Here is a 17,958-nt window from a genome sequence, read left to right as displayed (position 1 = left end):
AGAGAGAAATATAGTTATATATGGATACATATTTGATTTATCAGTGTGTTCTTATTCAGACTCGCATCAAAGGTAATTTTTTTTCACTTACGAACACTTTTGTTCTGTTTCTCAGAAATAATTAAGCCCAGTCCCAGACTTTAACCTTTTTTCCGTAGCTATCTTCATGGTTTTGTTTTTTGTGTTTTTTTTTTCAGTCTGTGGCTAAGAAACGTGCTGACTTTGCATTATATGAAACTCTTGTAAAATTGGAGGTCCTTGATGAAAACAAGTTTGTGTTTTTACTAGTAATCATTATCATTCTGTGTTTGTAGGGGACTCCTGTAACTTTTGGTGGCCCAAAGATATTTAAAAGCAATTTTGATTTTCCGAACCTTTCGGTCTCTACTTGTTGAAAAGCCTGGAGGATTCCTGGAATACGCGCGAATGGATTGCACCCTTAGTTGTGCAGCCTATACTCAGTCCTTTCTTGGACTCCTTAAATGCCGGTGTGACAACATCTGACCATATTTTTCCATCTATATTTTGTTTTCTTTGCTTTTTCCACTACGTTACTGAAATTACAAAATTTCATTCATAGTCTGTAATCACCCTAATATGTTTTCATTTTCCAGTATGCTTTTTACTACTCGAAAAAGTGGTTGCAGCTCAACTGCATTTACACCTGGTTAATAATACGAGAGATTTCAATCTGGTTTTCGCTCATGTCACAGTACAGAAACTGCTTTACTTAAAGTCACTAACGATCTTCTTATCGGAGCTGACTCTGGTCTTTTCACCATTCTCGTCCTTTTAGATCTGAGTTCAGCCTTCGACACCATTTCTCACTCTGTATTTCTAAGCAGACTTTCCTCTCTCGCATCTCTGACACACCCCTCGCCTGGTTTCAATCATATCTCCTTGACCGTTCCCAGTTTATTCAACTAAGATCATTCCGCTCTCGTCTATTCCCCGTCACATCTGGTGTACCTCAAGGCTCAGTTTTAGGCCCTCTTCATAATATACATCCTCCCTCTAGGTACCATTTTCTGCAAAGTTGATCTTCAGTTTCACTGTTTTGCTGATGACACCCAGTTATATCTCTCTTGCAAACCCGATTCCTCCCTCCCACCTTCTTCCCTTTCAGAATGTCTATCCGAGTTAAAATCCTGGTTTACCTCTAATCTAAAGCTCAATGAGGATAAAACTGAGATCCTCCTTATTGGCACCAAATCCAACCTTTTGAAGGTGAACCATTTCTAACTCACCATCGATAACTCCACAGTTTTCCCTTCTCCTCAGGTTAAGAGCCTTGGTGTCATCCTAGACAGTTCACTTTCCTATAAATCTCACATCAGTAATGTCACCCGTTCTGCCTACTTCCATCTACGTAACATTAACAGATTGCTTCCTTCTCTTTCCACCCAGTCTACGTCCATTCTTGTCCACAGTCTTGTTACCTCTCGTATTGACTACTGCAATTCTCTTCTGCATGGTCTCCCCCAAAAATCCCTCCATAAGCTTCAACTGGTTCAGAACTTTGCTGCTCGCATTATCACCAGAACCCCCTCCTACCAGCACATCACCCCTGTTCTTCAGGAACTTCACTGGCTCCCTGTGAAATTCCAGATAATATTCAAACTTTCAACAGTAGAAACCTTCTTGGCTGTAGGTCTGTGAAGGGTCTCCGTCATCCAGGTCATCGTAGTCTAAGGAGCTTGGAAAGAAAAGTGTCTGGACTTCTTTCAGTTGCTTGAAGACTTTTTACCTCTCATCCGAGAAGCTTCTTCAGTTCTAAGGTCAAATGGTGGAGACTCCCAGATTTAAGCCCTATAGGAATGTCCCCCCGAGAGGGACATGGACCCCCTAATGATCCTTTACCTAATCACATGAGCCAAGGTGTGAAAATGTGAGTAGGCCACAATAGGCCTTTTGATCTCTGGAAATCACATGATAGGGTTTTTAAATAAATATATTATTTATTTCTCTTAAAATAAATATTTTTTTCACTCCTTGGCTCACGTGATTAGGTAGAGGATCATTAGGGGGATCCATGTCCCTTTTGGGGGGAAAGTCTGGGACTCTCCACCATTCGACCTTAGAACTGAAGAAGCTTCTCGGATGAGAGGTGAAACGTCTTCAAGCAACTTAAAGAAGCCCAGATGCTTTTCTTTCCAAGTTCCTTAGACCTTCTTGGCTGTAATGGTACAAAGCTACACTGTGAAGTGTGAATTTGATGAATTCATCAAAATAAGCTGTTCTTTCAGAAAGCTAGAGCTCCGTCTTGAACTTCATAAAGATGCAATAACTTGTAGATCAGCCCTATTTTTCGAATTCCATCCTATATGTTGAAATCTCTAAAAGATAATAAAAAATAATTCACCTCTATTTCTTTCTAAATTTTGTTGTCCTCCACCTTGTCATCTGCGAGATTCAAGGCTAATATCCTTTATCGGCTCCACACAGTGCGCAGTATGTACAGTGGATTTTCCCAACAAGTAAGCACTAAAGTGAATGCACATAATTGGAGTGTATATCTCTGTATCACCCAAAACTCCAGTCTGACAGCATGCAGTCTCCAGGGTCCCACTGTGCTATGTGACCCTGCTAGATTCTAACACTGAAGGGTGCTAGAAGAAAAACTCAGTCTCTCTGTTTGTGTCTCAGAGAACGCAGTGCTGTGGACAGCAGAGGTTTCTTATCTTGTCAGATGAGTTTAACAGCAAAGTAAACCCTAACTGCAGCATGTCTTTTAGCCCCTCGTGCTCATGAATATTTCACTCTATATCGCCTTCAATATTAACTTAACCTTAAACCCCTCTGAGGATTAAGAGATGGCCTTTCTGTAACTGCTCTCAACCTGCTGTGGATGTTTAAGTCCCTGCTAATCAAATTCTGTCACTTGATTTTTCTTATCGTAGTTGGAAACATAATCAGTTGGAAAGATTTAAAGGAGGATAACGTCCTCTGATTGCTTGCCCCAGTTGATGATATTAGCAGAGCTGGAATCCCTCGGGACCCAGTGTTTCTCATTACACTGGGGCTGATCGGTCGCCAACCACCTGTAGTAATTAAACTGAGTCACAGTGAAGGTGATGTGTGCCGAGCCGCTCCTTCTCACTCTGCTCTATGTCTTCCCCTCATGGCTTGTGTCGAGGGGTTGGTTTCATAGAGTGACACGGGATGTTTTTGCCTTGACACCTTGTATTCTGTGTCTCTGCTGAGAGAAGATTTCAGCATCCTGCTCATAGTTTGCACAGTGCGGGAGACAGCAGAGCTGCTTGAGGCTGCACTGCGTGACACTGCTGTTCTCTGCAGATGAGATGAGGTGTCTGTCATCTGGGGCATCACAATGAAGCCCTCACTGGTTCTGCAAGAGATGCATATTTAGTGCTCCCCTACCCCCTGTCCCGTTATGAAAGCTTTGTGTTTACTCAGCATTTCTGTTTGAATAAATATTATTTATAAGGACATGAGGAAAGATAAGCATTCTGTTTTTTTATGACTCTCCATATTTTGCAAACAGACTCTCTTTTTTTTTTTTTTTACCTGTGCATTGTGAAAAATATCTCTGGTCAAGAACTTTAATGTGTATCATTGATCGCAGTGCAGCAGCTCTTTTAACAACATGCACTATGTTTCACTCCACAAATCCTATTTCTTTTCCAAAACCTCCAGGCTCTTTGCTCCATGGAGGAGTTCAGAAACCTGGACAGAGACATTGAAGGCTCAGCCAAACGCTGGAAGAAGTTTGTAGAGTCCGAGTGTCCGGAAAAAGAGAAATTCCCACAGGAATGGAAGAGCAAAAGCTCACTCCAGAGACTGTGCATTATGAGAGCCCTGAGGCCTGACCGCATGACGTACGCTGTCAGGTAAGAGGTGGTATCATTTCCCTTTGCTCTGTGATCTGTGAAAGCTCCTACTTGACCTGTTCTGGTTACTGAAAAGGTAAAAAAGTTGAACAACAGAACCTTTGGCTTCTATCCTGAGATGACAGTTGACTGAGTCACACAGATTTTCAGGGACAATCATCAAACCTAAGTATTAAAAGAGAACGTCTGTGTCCACTTGTACCAAATCCAGACCCCAGTTACACTCTGAATTAACATACATTAGGTGTGAGATGCAGTATTTTAGTTCTATTAAGATGCCTGTGTCTGTGGGGTTTCTTAGATATTAGGCTTTGGAGATATTAATTAAACAGATTATGTGGTTTTTTGTTTGGTCTGAAGGGCACTAATGGCTCCGAAACAAACATTTCACAAGTTCGATTTCTAATAAACTGGGCACAAATCACTCCAGTATGTGAGTGAAATTTTAACCAGAAGGCTAAAAGTGGGGAATTAAAGCTGACTCATCTAATGATTGTGATTTAAAGTGCATATTACGAGTCTTATGAAGATTGTGCTTGGTTTAATCTGTGTCCATAGTTCTTTAGCGAGAGGAGGAACTGAGTCATTTTGCTCAGTTCATTACGCAGATTCATACCTGTAGCCAATAACTATGTAGCTTGTTCATATTTTTTTATAAGCAATGCGATTACATTAATTTTGAAATGAATAAGTGAACAGCTAGATCACTACTCATAATACATTATAATGCAGTTTATCACTCTTGGTAATTTGTTAAGACTGGCAGTATAATAACCAGCACCACATTGCAATTTAACATCTCAGAGTTCATGAATTTGTTTTTAATGTGCTGCAGCTTTAGATGGTTAAAACCCAGACTGATTACAAAATATGGATGTAGCTTCTAGATGTAGCTTAATTATTCAGCATGCTGTGTCACACAGTTTCATAGTTAGTTCTACCCTGCACTCACAATGTCGGGTTTTAAAAAATATGAGATGGATGACATCATGTTGGCTTTCCAAGGTGGAGACCAAAAGAGAGCTAAAAGTAGAGCAAATGGTGGAGTTTAGAACTGCAAAGGTCTCCACATCTGCCAGGAAATTCTTGGAGTTGTGGTCAATGCGCAACAGCTGGACAACTTATTGGCACACTGCAGAACAAATACACAGAATTCACATTTTGCTGCTTTCTGTGTTTTCATTTCTTCACTATCGGTTCTGCACATGTATGTTTGTATTTTCAGAAACCTTAAGTGGAGGCGGAACTAAGGTTATAGGACAAAATACAACATATGTACAAAATATATTTTGTTAAAAAGTGAATTCTTGATTTATTTAAGACTGTGATTTGGTTGAAACTGAAGCAAGAAAAGCATAATGTTTGAAAGACCAAAGCATTTAATCCAGAGAGGGTGAAAAGAGCTACTGACAGCTGAGTCGTGACTAGAGTTTATAGTTTTGAAGCAGCTGTCTGTCTAATGCACTGTAATACAGACAATTCCGGTTCTTCAAGTTCTTCAGCTTGTTGTCAAAGATAATAAAGTCTTAAGGAGAACTGAGTCACACTCTCCTTTACAGAGACTTTGTAGAGGAGAAACTGGGAAGCAAGTATGTGATTGGCAGATCACTGGACTTTGCCGTCTCCTTTGAAGAGTCAGGTCCAGCTACGCCCATGTTCTTCATCCTCTCTCCCGGAGTTGACCCTTTGAAGGATGTGGAAAAACATGGTAAGGCTTCTGCTTGTTTTATCTTTAAAAAAGCTTTTAAATCCTGCTTAAAAGTGTGTTCAGGACTTTTATAAGAGCGAACACATTGCCAGTCTATCGTTTCTTTTAGCTGTGTAGGGTTTTGGGTTAGTTATTAAGAGGAAATGCCTTGTCTACCTGCATGCATGATTTCATTTTAGTTCTGTTGCATAGGATTATCAGTCAGAACAACACATTTGTAATGTGTATCTGCTGTAATATCAGCCATCACTGCCGATGCACAACCAGCTCTGGATAGACTGAAAGGATTATACTAAAGGTCAGAAATATGTGAGATGACACCACTGGTGTATTAGGGGCAACAGAAAGTAAATGTCATTGGTTTTAGAGTTACTTTACATTCCTTTATGAATAATGGGTGGCGAGATTATTTTTAACTAGAAATATGGAAAAAGTTGAAGCTTTTGTTCTGACCTAGGCATTAATTCAGTTTTTGGGTATTTGAAATCAGCTGTATGAAATATTCAGATTGCAGGAATTGTTTCAATTAACTGGAACAGATTTCCTCATTATTTCTCTTCTACCCAAGCATATGCATCGGCATTTTTGCATTCAAGTAATGAATGATTTGTTAGGGTTTTTGTTGTTTTGTTTGTTTTGCCTTACTTGGGTTTCAGTTTCTCCTTTGTCATCCTTTTATCCTCGGATTAATTTATCACACAGACCCATTTCAGCGTGTTGAAGTGTTGGTTTATGCCCAACACACTGCATTATTTGTGACTATTTTTAGATGCTTCATTTTTATAGGCATCGCCAGGTGGTTAAATCAACCATGGAGCTACTATAGGCTCAGAAACCCCCTGTAAAATCCTCCATCCTCTCCTAATACCATACCAAATAGCACTCCTGCTGAAATTGCCTCTAAGGGCTCTGATTATTGATTAGCAACACCCTCATCCTGACCATAGCCAATCACATCAAAGTTAAAGGTAACCAGCTGCTCCTGTGCTGATGAAAAGCAGAAGAACATGTTTTTTCCCCATTATATTTGTGTCTGTGGGGTTTCTTAGATATTAGGCTTTGGTGAGATTTTCATTAGACAGATTATGTGATTTTTGTTTGGTCTGAAGCGCACTAATGGCTCCGAAACAAACATTTCACAAGTTTGATTTCTAACAAACTGAGCACAAATCACTCCAGTGTTTGTGTGAAATTTTAACCAGAAGGCTTAAAGTGGGGAACTAAAGCTGACTCATCTAATGATTAGGATTTAAAGTGCATATTAGTTAGTTTAGCCTGCGTCCAAGGCATGGATAGTGCTTTAGCCAGAGGAGGAGATATTGTGGAATTGAGTCATTTTATTCAGTTCATTACACAGATTCATATCCAATAACTATGTAGCTTGTTCATATTTTTCTAAGCTATGCAGTTAGATTACATTTGAATAAGTGAGCAACTAGATCACTACTCTTAATACTGATTATAATACTGTTTATCACACTTAGTGATTTGTGACTCCCACCTAAGAACCATTTGTGACGCTCAGTCATAGACTGTACATTTAAAAATGGACTTCACCCACTGTTTTTCACTGTGTTTCTGTTTTTGTGTTTCTGTTTTCTGTGCGAGGTTCTGTGTGAAATTTTGGTTTTCAAACTGATCGCTTTTAGTTTTGCAACATTTAGTCTCAATTAGCATCGATTGGAACTAAAAGAGACATCTAGCATTACTTTTAAGAGGAGACTAATAAGATATTAAACATATAAATAACACAGTTTGTTTATTACTTTCTTGGCTTATTTCTTTAACAGTTAATCAGAGCTTGGTCTGTACCATTATTTTGCTAATCTAGGCTAAGCACATTTCAGAGCTACCTCTCTGTAGTGCAGAGAGGTAGTAAAGATGCAGATGGATGCTAAATGGAGTTTAATAGACTAGCAAATAGCAGTCCAGTTCAATAGACTGCATTTATCATTTTAGTCTTTGCAACTGTTTCTGCAACCAAAGTTTTATTGAAACAATTACTTTTTTTTCTTTCAGGGAGGAAGCTGGGCTACACATTTGACAACAAAAACCTCCATAATGTCTCTCTGGGTCAAGGTCAGGAAGTTATCGCTGAACAAGCCCTCAACTTGGCAGCTAAAAACGGCCATTGGGTCATATTACAGGTACAGCAAATATACTTTTGAAATAGGGACTGTGATGTTATTTGTAAATATGAGTATCAACACAAATTCAGTGAGTTCACACTCCAACCAATATGTTTTCTGAAGATTATTGCAACAATCACTGGTGGTGGTCAGAGGGCCCGGTGGTGCCTGTGTCCGGCAGCCTCGCCTCTGTCAGTGCGCCCAGGGTGGCTGTGGCTACAATGTAGCTTGCTATCGCCAGTGTGTGAATGTGTGTGTGAATGGGTGGATGACTGAATGTACTGTAAAGCGCTTTGGGGTCCTATGGACTAGAAAAGCGCTATACAAATGCAGGCCATTTACCATTTAATCATATCAAGTAGATCCAATTATAGTTTGTGGTGTTTGAACACTAACACAAAAGGTATAAAATGACAATTCATTATAATTGTTAGAACATTTTGTCTTTCACTGAGTTGTCCCATGTGGTAAACCCATCCACATCACATAAAACGTGCCAAATTACAAAAAAATATGTCTGTTATCAAATGTAATATATACAATGCTGTAGGCACTCGGAAAACTGAAACAAACACTCTTTGGAAATTGAATACAGGGTTCATTTATGTCAAGGATTTTCTATTCAAGGGGTGATTTTATGTGGCATTTCCTTTATCTGTACGTGTTCTGAATGAGGCACATTATCACTTTGTTTTTCATTGCATACTCAGTGGGATGTTTGCTTTCCTCCAAGGTTCGTCTCTGTGGAAAAGCGAATTTAATTTTCGAGGGAAATTTCCTAACTGAAAGGGCCACGGCATTATACAGTACAATATCTACAGCCACGGTGTCTGTTCTCCTCTTATCTGGAGGGCAAGGCTGGCTTTTGCATTTTAAGTGGAAACCTTGGTGGAATTCTAATGTGAAGTATCGACAGATATGAACCACAGACCAGGCACTGTGGGACACCCATTTCTTTTAATTCACACAGCTTGTTGGATTTCAAAAAAAGAGAGAGAAGGTTGCGACAGCATCACTCTCCTCTCCAGACCCAGGATAGCACAGACAAGCAGTTGTTTAATTACCTTTGCATAAGAATCCCGATCGATACGCTTAAAAAGGCCTTGTCCCCCTGGCAACAAACCTCCTACTCGCTTTATCTGTCTGTTTGTCTGCCTACCAAGTGCCACCCCTATGGTACTGGCCAGGGAGGGAAAGAATAAAAGAGGGGAGGGGAAGGGAGGGGAGGGGAGGTAACATATTCCCATCTATCTCCTGCTTAAACCATCCGTATCTTCTCCATCTTCTCTTTTCTATTCCTCTGCCCACTCTCTCATTCTGTGAAGTAACTTTGATACTTTGGTTTTATCATTTTCTCCACCACATCTAACATCCTATCAATCCTCCCACTTTTCCTGCTAACCTGCTATCTCTTCATTCCCCCTCTTTGACCTTCTTGTCTCAGTTCTCCTCCTACCTATTCACCACTCCACCTTTATTAAGCCTGGCTCCATCAGTCCAGGATCATGTTAATGGCAGATTCCCTTTTGCTGCTGGGTAATTATATTGGAGAGCAGCATCTTCTTTTCAGATGGGCACAAGAGACAAAATAGCAGAAACTTCAAAGCAGTCCAATGCATTTGGTGGGAGTATGTGTTTGCAGATTGGAGTTGAAGATCTCACATTGGCCAGGAGGCCAAAATCGAGTGGCCAGAACTTGCTGGTCTGTTTCGAATGCCACTTTTAATCTTAAAACCACCCATTTTGAGCTAGTGACAGAAAAACGTCTCTGGAGGGCAGACAGTTGGATGAAACGATTTCATCACGATGTCCTCCCCTCACTTCTGAAAGAAATGATTCATAAATCCCACAATGACAAATTTCTCATATTACAGTCATGAAGTCTTACAAAGATGGCAATAAATAAAAAACAATTACAGCTACATTTAGAATATGATGCATGCATGTTTTTTTAAGTTAAGGGTGACACATCTAAAGTGACATTTTGTAGTCTTTACAATACAGTGGCAAACTGGAAGGAGCTGCTGGCTGCAGAAGGGTTTTTTCCGGTGAATATTGCACCTTCAAAGATTTCATAGATAGAAATCCATGTCTAGAAATTGATCATTTTTTTCAGTAGTTATGGGTATACAGATCCTGTACGATGACAAATTCTTATAAGGTTTAACATGCAGCTTTAATTGTCCTGCAGGAAAAAGGCAGCATAATAACATTTGTGTCAGGTGAAATAAGTACATTTGCAGGAATTCTCATTCTGCAAGTTGTGGACATATCACATGACCTCTACAAATTACTCTACAGTGTATAATAGCAGTGGCATAAAAATAGACCATTTATGAACCTTTAAAGACCTCCAAACCCTACACTAAATAAATATGTATCTTTTGGCATTGGTGGATGTATGCCTTTATTTTTAAATTTAGTCTCAAGGGCGTGTCATGCTGTCAGTGCCTGCAGTGTGTCGACAGTCCTGCTTGTCCCTCCATCCTGTTCACGATGTTCCAGTGTCACTCAGAGTCTGCTGTGATACCGCAGGGCCGCCTCCTCAGTGTGGAGCCCGGCAGTGCTGCAGCTCCTTGACCAACAGGGTTTTTTTTACGTGTAAAATAGAAAGATTATGTGTGGGCACCTGCTCGTGTTTCTGTTTGCTTGTCTGTGAGCCAGCGTGTGCAGTTGGACGTGCCATTGTGCCTTCCCTCAGGTTGTGTTTGGTAGCAATGCATCAAAGACCTTGCCAGTGGTGTCTTCTAATGGGTTTTGGATTCAACTTTTATATTATTATGTAAATAGGTGACTCTCTGATGTAGTATCAGCGTAGTCATTGCCAGGGCTGGGAGGCCCTTATCGAGAAGACGTTGAGGGAACAAAAAATGTCGCACCTGAAAGTTAATTAAAAAGCCATAAAAACGCGTCTGCCCCTCTGTCTTGTTTGTTTGTCTGTCGGTCTCTTCGCCCCCTTGCTTTCCCCTTGCAGCCAGAGGATGAATGGTTTCATTACAGTGACGAGTTCTGAGGCAGTCTCTCACTTCTTCTGTTGGCTCTCTTTATTGCCAAACTATTTACATGCCAAGAGGAAAGGTTGTACTCTGGCTTGATGAAAAAGTGCTTGAATTTAGACTTTTAATTTGTATACCATTCATTATTCTCTAAGGCACTGAGAAGAAAACTAGCTTATCCCCTTCTCAGCTCCCAGCTCATTCTGGACACTTGCTCACAGAATGTAAAAGTTTCTTCTCCTGTATTTTTCAATGACTCCCCCTAAAATCGACGTTCCGCTCCCTTCTGTGTCCCATCGTTTGGAAACTTCAGCCATCGTAAGGAAGATTAAATGTGGAGTGCAAAGGGAAATGAGAAAGTAAAGAGGCTTATGAATTAATGACTGGAGTTATTAGTGCTGTAATTAGATTTAGGGAATGGGCAGTGCTGCGTGGTGAGATCTGGGGGGTTTGGCTGACTCCTTATCATTCACGGGATATCCTGTAAGTGTCAGGACAGTTGAGATGGAAAATTGAGCTCATCCATGCTTGTGTGATAGTACAAGTCAGCCCTGCTGCCCGCACCGCACCGAGCGATGATATTGCAGAAACGTCATGGTAAAGTAAAGCCAGAGAATGGTCGTTCAATGTCAGCAACCTAGAAATGGGTTTCATGTGCTATGTACCATTTAATTTGGTGCCACATCAAAGTCACGGTGAAGCGAGAGGAATATGAAACATATTAATTGGTCCTTTTGCTAGTTGTTATTACAACAATTATACATAAATAGGCAATATTTGATGCATTAGCATCAAGCAGAGTATTAAAGTATTGTGTACACTCCATTAAAGCCCAGACTTTTGTAGTCTTCACCTCCGTGTAGATTGCGTTTTCTACACTTAAAAAAGCAAAACTGATTTGCATAAAAATGAGCCAGATTAACAGCAGGCTTTGCCCTTGTAGAACATCCACCTCGTGGCTCGTTGGCTGGGCACCCTTGAGAAACTTCTGGAGCAGTACGGAGATGGAAGCAATGAAAATTTCAGAGTGTTTATTAGTGCGGAGCCCTCATCAACCCGCGAGGGCCACATCATCCCCCAGGGTATCCTGGAGACCTCCATCAAGATCACCAATGAACCACCTACTGGCATGCACGCAAACCTGCACAAGGCCCTCGACAACTTCAACCAGGTAACACACTTACAGGTTTAATACCTGCTCTACCTTTATTACCTACCTACGCTTCACCACTGGAAAGCAACTTAGCACAAAAGGTTTTTATATGGTTACATTGTGTGTAATTATGTGAAATCTTCTTTAGCTTCTTTTTCTATGAACTTTTATTTCAGAAGCAGCAGACTGTGGTTTTAAGCATAGTTACCCTAAAAAATCCACATTTACAGCAGAGAAGCAAAGGTAGTAGCTAAAGGAAGGCTAGATAAGACTAATGTTGTTGTAGGGCAGCTGGATGTGCCAATTAAAATTGGACTGATTCTTATATAGCACTTTATACAACATACCACATTCACCCAATCACTTTCTTCTAAGCTTTTAGTGCTTCCTAGCTAACATTCATACTCTGATGGATGCATCGGAGAGCAGCTTGGGGTTAGTATCTTGCCCACAGATACTTGGCATGCAGACTGGAGGAGCTAGGGATCAAACCGCTAACCTTACAATCAGTAGATGACCTGCTCTACCTCCTGAGATACAGCCACCCCAAATGTAGACCTGTTTAACTTTACTTCAGCTAAATAAGCATACATGATAAGAATGAAATGAATGAAGAAAGATTCCTTTGTGCTGTGTCTGGAATGATTTAAAGGGCTGCATCGTAATACTGTGTTTTTAATGTGAGTATTTCTGGCTTAAATCTGGGTCATAAACCAGTAGAGAGAAAGAAAATGTGATTTGATTGAAACTTGGCAAAGAAAGCTGAGAGATCTGTGACCATTTTATTAATTAACTTTTTAGTTACACCCGCTAGTGCAGCATGAGGTTACAACTAAGGAAAAGAAAGCTATTTTTTTGTAGCAGTTCAAGTGCCCGTTCCACAGGATCTTAGTAGGCTATTCTTTTGAGGATTCTCTTGATTCTCTAGGATTTTACATGCTACCTACCTCTGAATGCTCATTTTCCTTTTAGCTGTGAGTGGCAGTTGAAACAAAACATGTCAGTTCCCGATTTCTCATCAAGTTGCCAATTTGCAGAAGTCTTGCAGCGAGCAGATGGCAGCTTCACCTTTCACTCACCCTGGAATTGCTTCTGACCTGAAGAGGACAGATGTGATCATCGCACATGCTAACGCTAAAAGTTTGGTTACATTCTGCTGTGAGAAAGAGGGATTACTTGAGCACAGACCTCAGCAAAGTCCATTTGCTGATGTTTGTGTGAGTTATTGGAACACATCCAGACAATATCACTTACCCAGACTATTCTCCAGCCCCATAGTTAGAATGGATCAGGGTGCTACAGTGGCCTCTCCTAGCTTTACTTTACCTTATCAGTTCTTAGTCTCTATCTAAGCTTTACCATTACCTATGTGCTTTGCTGCTAATGCATCTTCCTTTGCACCATTACCTGAGTGCTCAGTTTCCTCCCGGTCCATTTCCATGATCCTTAGTTTGCCGATGTGTATCTGTCTGATAAGAGCATCATGCTTGTGAGCCCTGCCTTATGCAGAGCTAAAGGGAGGTCCACTGAGGGGAAGATGAGAGAATATTCCAATCATGTGTACTCAGTGAAAGTTAATCAATAACTCTCAGTAATGGCCCATCTACACGGCAAAAGGCAGAGAAGTGACATTTCTTTTCTTTTGGTCTATTCGCTGGCAAATGCATACAGCATCACAGCTTTTAAACAGCCTCTGCTAGAGTAGTAATATCAGCACGGTGGTACAACTAAGCTGTTGTGAATTTACTGTTTGTCTAAGCTAATCATTTAAATGATGAAATCATTTTAACAGTATCAGACTACACAGCTTTTTCAGACTCTTGCATACCCAGATGTTAATCTTGAAACTGTTGTCAAATCATAAATATCAAAGTTTGTGTTCCCTTGCATGTGCGAGGACTTCGACATGTGTTTATGCGTCTTTGTCTCTCTGCGATCGGACAGCATGCCGATTTTCTCCAGTCCACGGGTCATGAATAGAGGGGCTATGCATCTCCTTCAGCTGTGTTGAGCAGAGGAGTACCATACAGAATACTAACTAAATCTCCAAAAGGGTGCGTGCATGTGTTTGTGAGTGTGGTAGTCAGCCTGCGCTCTGCTTGTGCAATCTACACGTGCATCGTCAGAGTCAGCTCCCCTGGGCACTGCAGTAGCGGAAGCGAAAAGGCCTTCACCGTAGCACTCGGTGACACATGTTAGAATAAAGAGAATTTAGCCTTCCTATTTCCATAGGGGTTATTGGCAAGCTTATTTAACTATCTCTCCCCCCTGAGATTACAGTGCCATTTATGTCCACTTTTTTATTTGCCTGTCTTGAATAATGAGCCCATGAGATAGTTGAAGGCTGAAAGCGCTTGACAAGTTGTGACAATTAAAAAAGGGAATCTCATCGTTGGTTTTATTGCCATCTAGTCTTCTCATTGTCTCTTTTACCATGAAGCACTGCTGGGATCTGACAAAATATTGCACATCACAGGGCTACCTGCCACAACTTTTTACCCATAACATGCAGATATAACTCCAGTGCGAACAGTTCGAGATGCCCTTTGAACATGCCGCTTTTTGTTCTTTTGCGTTTCAGGATACGCTGGAAATGTGCGCAAGGGAGAATGAGTTTAAGAGTATTTTGTTTGCCCTTTGCTACTTCCATGCGGTGGTGGCAGAGAGGAGGAAATTTGGTCCTCAAGGTTGGAACAGATCATACCCCTTTAACACCGGAGACCTCACCATTTCTGTCAACGTCCTCTACAACTATCTGGAGGCAAATCCAAAGGTACACGTTTCTTTACAAAGCCTGCTGTTTGTTATCTTAATTGGAAATCCGAACACGGGTGACCTCAGCTAAACACCAAAGGCCACTTTCCAGCAAAACAACATCCCCGTGCTCTGTAATCCCCAGGTGCCGTACGATGATTTGCGCTACCTATTCGGTGAGATCATGTATGGTGGTCACATCACAGACGACTGGGACCGGCGTCTGTGTCGCACATACCTGGAGGAGTTTGTTAAGCCCGAGATGATGGAGGGGGAGCTGTACCTAGCACCTGGTTTCCCCTTGCCTGGAAACATGGACTACAACAGCTACCACCAGGTGAGGCAGATAAGACTGGACTCATTTAGGCCATGAAACATTAAATAAAGATAATGTAGCCACAAAAAGGACACGACAGAAAATTAAAAGCAGAAGCTCCTAGTGGAATCAGCCATGTAAAAGCATAGTATCTCCCACTTACAGTGCAAGAAAAATATTAAGATTGTATTCTTCAATGTGTCCCCAAGGGGCGTCTATGTGGCCTCCAGTAAATTAATGGTGGATTAATGTGGCCATAACTGAATTACTGTAATTAAAAGGTTTTCACCATCATTATTCCCCATGTACAGTGTGGAGTAGTACAATCCAATGCTAAATCAATAACAATAAAATGCTTCCCATATGGGTCCCTGGGACATAACAGATTGTTGTTTGAGTTACATAAATATTTCTCTGAGGTGGAGCTGCTCTGTGGGTGGAAACTGTTTGCCAGTAAGTCTAACTGGCAAAGTTAAATGTGAGCAAACCAAGAAACATAAAATGTATGCAAGTCAGAATAAATAAAACCAGTTGGGTCATTGAGCTTACAGTATAAAGCAGGTTTCCAAACAACAAAATAGTAAAAATAAGAAAACAGTCGGTGACAGCAGCTACAGCTGTGTGCTGCTAGACTTTGGGAAAATAGCATTTTGTAGGGTTTTTGTCAGTAATTGCAGCTCCTGTAAAAGAACACAATATGAATGGATGTCCTACAAGCATGCCTTTGATGATGGTAGACTTAATTTGACCATCGGTCCGTTCCCAGCACTTATTTCTCAAACCTCTGTGGCTTCAGTAGAGGATAGGCTGTTCATGTGTTGCTTAAATGATCCAAGATCCACTGGGTGATCTGCATTCAACTAATGCTGAGCCAGTTTATTTGGTTCTTTAAAGCCATGGGAAAATTGGATTTGAATCCAATAATTCGAGGTGACTGCACAGTCTGGTGGTCACTGACTACTGGAAACACAATAATACTGGAAACCATTTATAGCAACTGTTTGACTTTTTAACTTTAGAACAAATAATTACAATAAAGGTGAGTAAAGTCCTGAAGGTCACATTTTTAAAAAAAAAGCAAAAACAAGAAAGTGGTGGGGACAATAGCACACCAAAGGGATGACAGAAGCACTAATACTAAGGTTTGTTCATTAGAATGCACTTTTATACTAGAATAGAATAGAAATATTATTTTTTGTCACTCAGTTCACGAGCTGCAACAAAACAGTAGAGAAACGGAGTTTAGGAGTAAAATTCAAAGAAATGAGAAATGGTAGCTTTATTGAATTACAGTTTGTTTGTATACACATTGTCTTTTGGGGACCCACTCAGGGAGGCTCAGGGAGGGACACCCACTCACGACACATGGCTGCCCCTCCCTGAACCTGGTTCTTCCAGAGGTTTCTTCCTAAAAGGGAGTTTTTCCTTCCCATTGTCGACAATTGCTTGCTCATAGTGGGTCAACCAATTGTTGTTTTTTTTCTCTATTATTGTAGTATGTTTACAATATGTATGTTTAGAATAAAAAGCATCTTAAGGTAACCTTGAGATGCTATGTGAATGCATTAAATTGAACTGAATACACCTACACTGAATAAACCTGCCCACGAGCATTCTTGGGCGTGATACGTGTAATCACCTTCCATTTTTCAGTAACACAGTAATATTATGTATAAATCACATGGTAGTTATGTTATTTCTTGGGTTGTACAAGGTCTTGAATTATCTAAATGGTGATTAATTTCACTGAAGGATAGAAACACAAACCGTAAACTGTAAATGGGCCATAAAGCAGTTGTTCATAGGCTGAACTATAACAGATAACATAACACATAACATCTTTCATGAGACAAATCACAAGCTGCCTCACATCAAATAAAACCAACAAAATGCAGACATAAGACCAAAAAGGTTAAATCAGCACATCAGATAGAAAATGAAGCTGAAATAAACACATTTTAAAAAGTTTAAATAAAGTAAAAATGCTACATTAAATATGCCAGTTTAAAAAGATAATTCTTCAATCTATTTTCAAACAGGCCCAGTGAACTCACAGATCATAGACTGGAGGCCAGAGAGTTCCACAGTGTGGAAGCTACACCTGCAAAGGTTCTGTCACCTTTGCTTTTTAGTTTGGATAACGAGCCTCTGATCAGAAGGCCATAGAGTCGTGCTGGTGACATATGGCTGTCAGAGTTCATTGGTGATTCACCATGCAGAGGCCATGCAGGTGAAAACCACAACTTTAAATTGAATTTTGAATTTGATGGGGAGCCAGTGCAGTGACATCAGTGGAGGTGTGACATGGGAGGTAATCTAAGGAGCTTGGAAATAAAAACCAACTGGACTTGTCAAGTTTCTTGAATAAATTTCACCTCTTATCCGAGAGGCTTCATCTGTTAATGGTGTAGAGTCCCAGATATTTTGGCCCTAGCAGGAGTTGTCTGTTAAGAGAGTCGTTGACCCTCATCACATGAGCTGACATGTGAAAAAGGGTGTGGCTCTTTAGATTACCAGGACCTGGGTGACTGAGAACCTGCACAGACATCCAGGGAGGTTTTATTGTGACAAGTTAAAATTGAGTTACAGCAATCAAGGCAAGATGAAATAAAATCATGAATAACAATCTCAATCTCAGATTTTGATGCAATAAATCAGAGTTTACTGATGTTTCTCCAATGATTAAAACAGGAACCAAACCTCTGTCCTGCAAATCCAATAATAAAAGACACTCCTGTGTTTGCAACAGTTTCCAAAGATCTGGAGGACCAAGCTGAAAATGATCTGATATCCAAGACTGTATGCAGACCAAACAGTTTTGTATATTTTCAACTTCAGAAACACATTTGAGGTTTAAAGTTTGATGTAAAATCACCATCATAACAACCACAAAACTAAGAGCGATCATGGCCACAGATCTGTGTGTTGTTGCTTTTTTAATTTTGCGCTTGGCTTTGTGTTATAGGAAATATTGAAAAAGCAGTTATTTTGATTGTTGTCGCCTGAACTCACTGAATATCGTTGATCTTCTATAGCCTCCGGTCACTTCTA

General features: G+C 40.5%; 1 protein-coding gene across 1 annotated transcript in view; it reads left to right on the top strand.

The window, feature by feature from the left end:
- The window catches only part of dnah9 (dynein, axonemal, heavy chain 9), a 186,516-nt gene that overhangs the window by 135,420 nt on the left and 33,138 nt on the right, over positions 1 to 17,958 (top strand). The window contains exons 68-73 of the mRNA XM_085465473.1: positions 3,658 to 3,851; positions 5,411 to 5,559; positions 7,579 to 7,706; positions 11,628 to 11,855; positions 14,419 to 14,610; positions 14,737 to 14,928. Coding sequence (XP_085321599.1) covers positions 3,658 to 3,851; positions 5,411 to 5,559; positions 7,579 to 7,706; positions 11,628 to 11,855; positions 14,419 to 14,610; positions 14,737 to 14,928 — 1,083 coding nt within the window. The remainder of the gene's footprint in view (positions 1 to 3,657; positions 3,852 to 5,410; positions 5,560 to 7,578; positions 7,707 to 11,627; positions 11,856 to 14,418; positions 14,611 to 14,736; positions 14,929 to 17,958) is intronic.

This window comes from Copadichromis virginalis, linkage group LG8 (assembly GCF_057382275.1).
Source record: "Copadichromis virginalis isolate Kocher_CV1m ecotype Utaka linkage group LG8, C_Virginalis_male_GT1.1, whole genome shotgun sequence".
Lineage (NCBI taxonomy): Eukaryota > Metazoa > Chordata > Actinopteri > Cichliformes > Cichlidae > Copadichromis > Copadichromis virginalis.
Note: the sequence above shows the minus strand (reverse complement) of the source record. Positions and strands in the feature narration are given on the sequence as shown.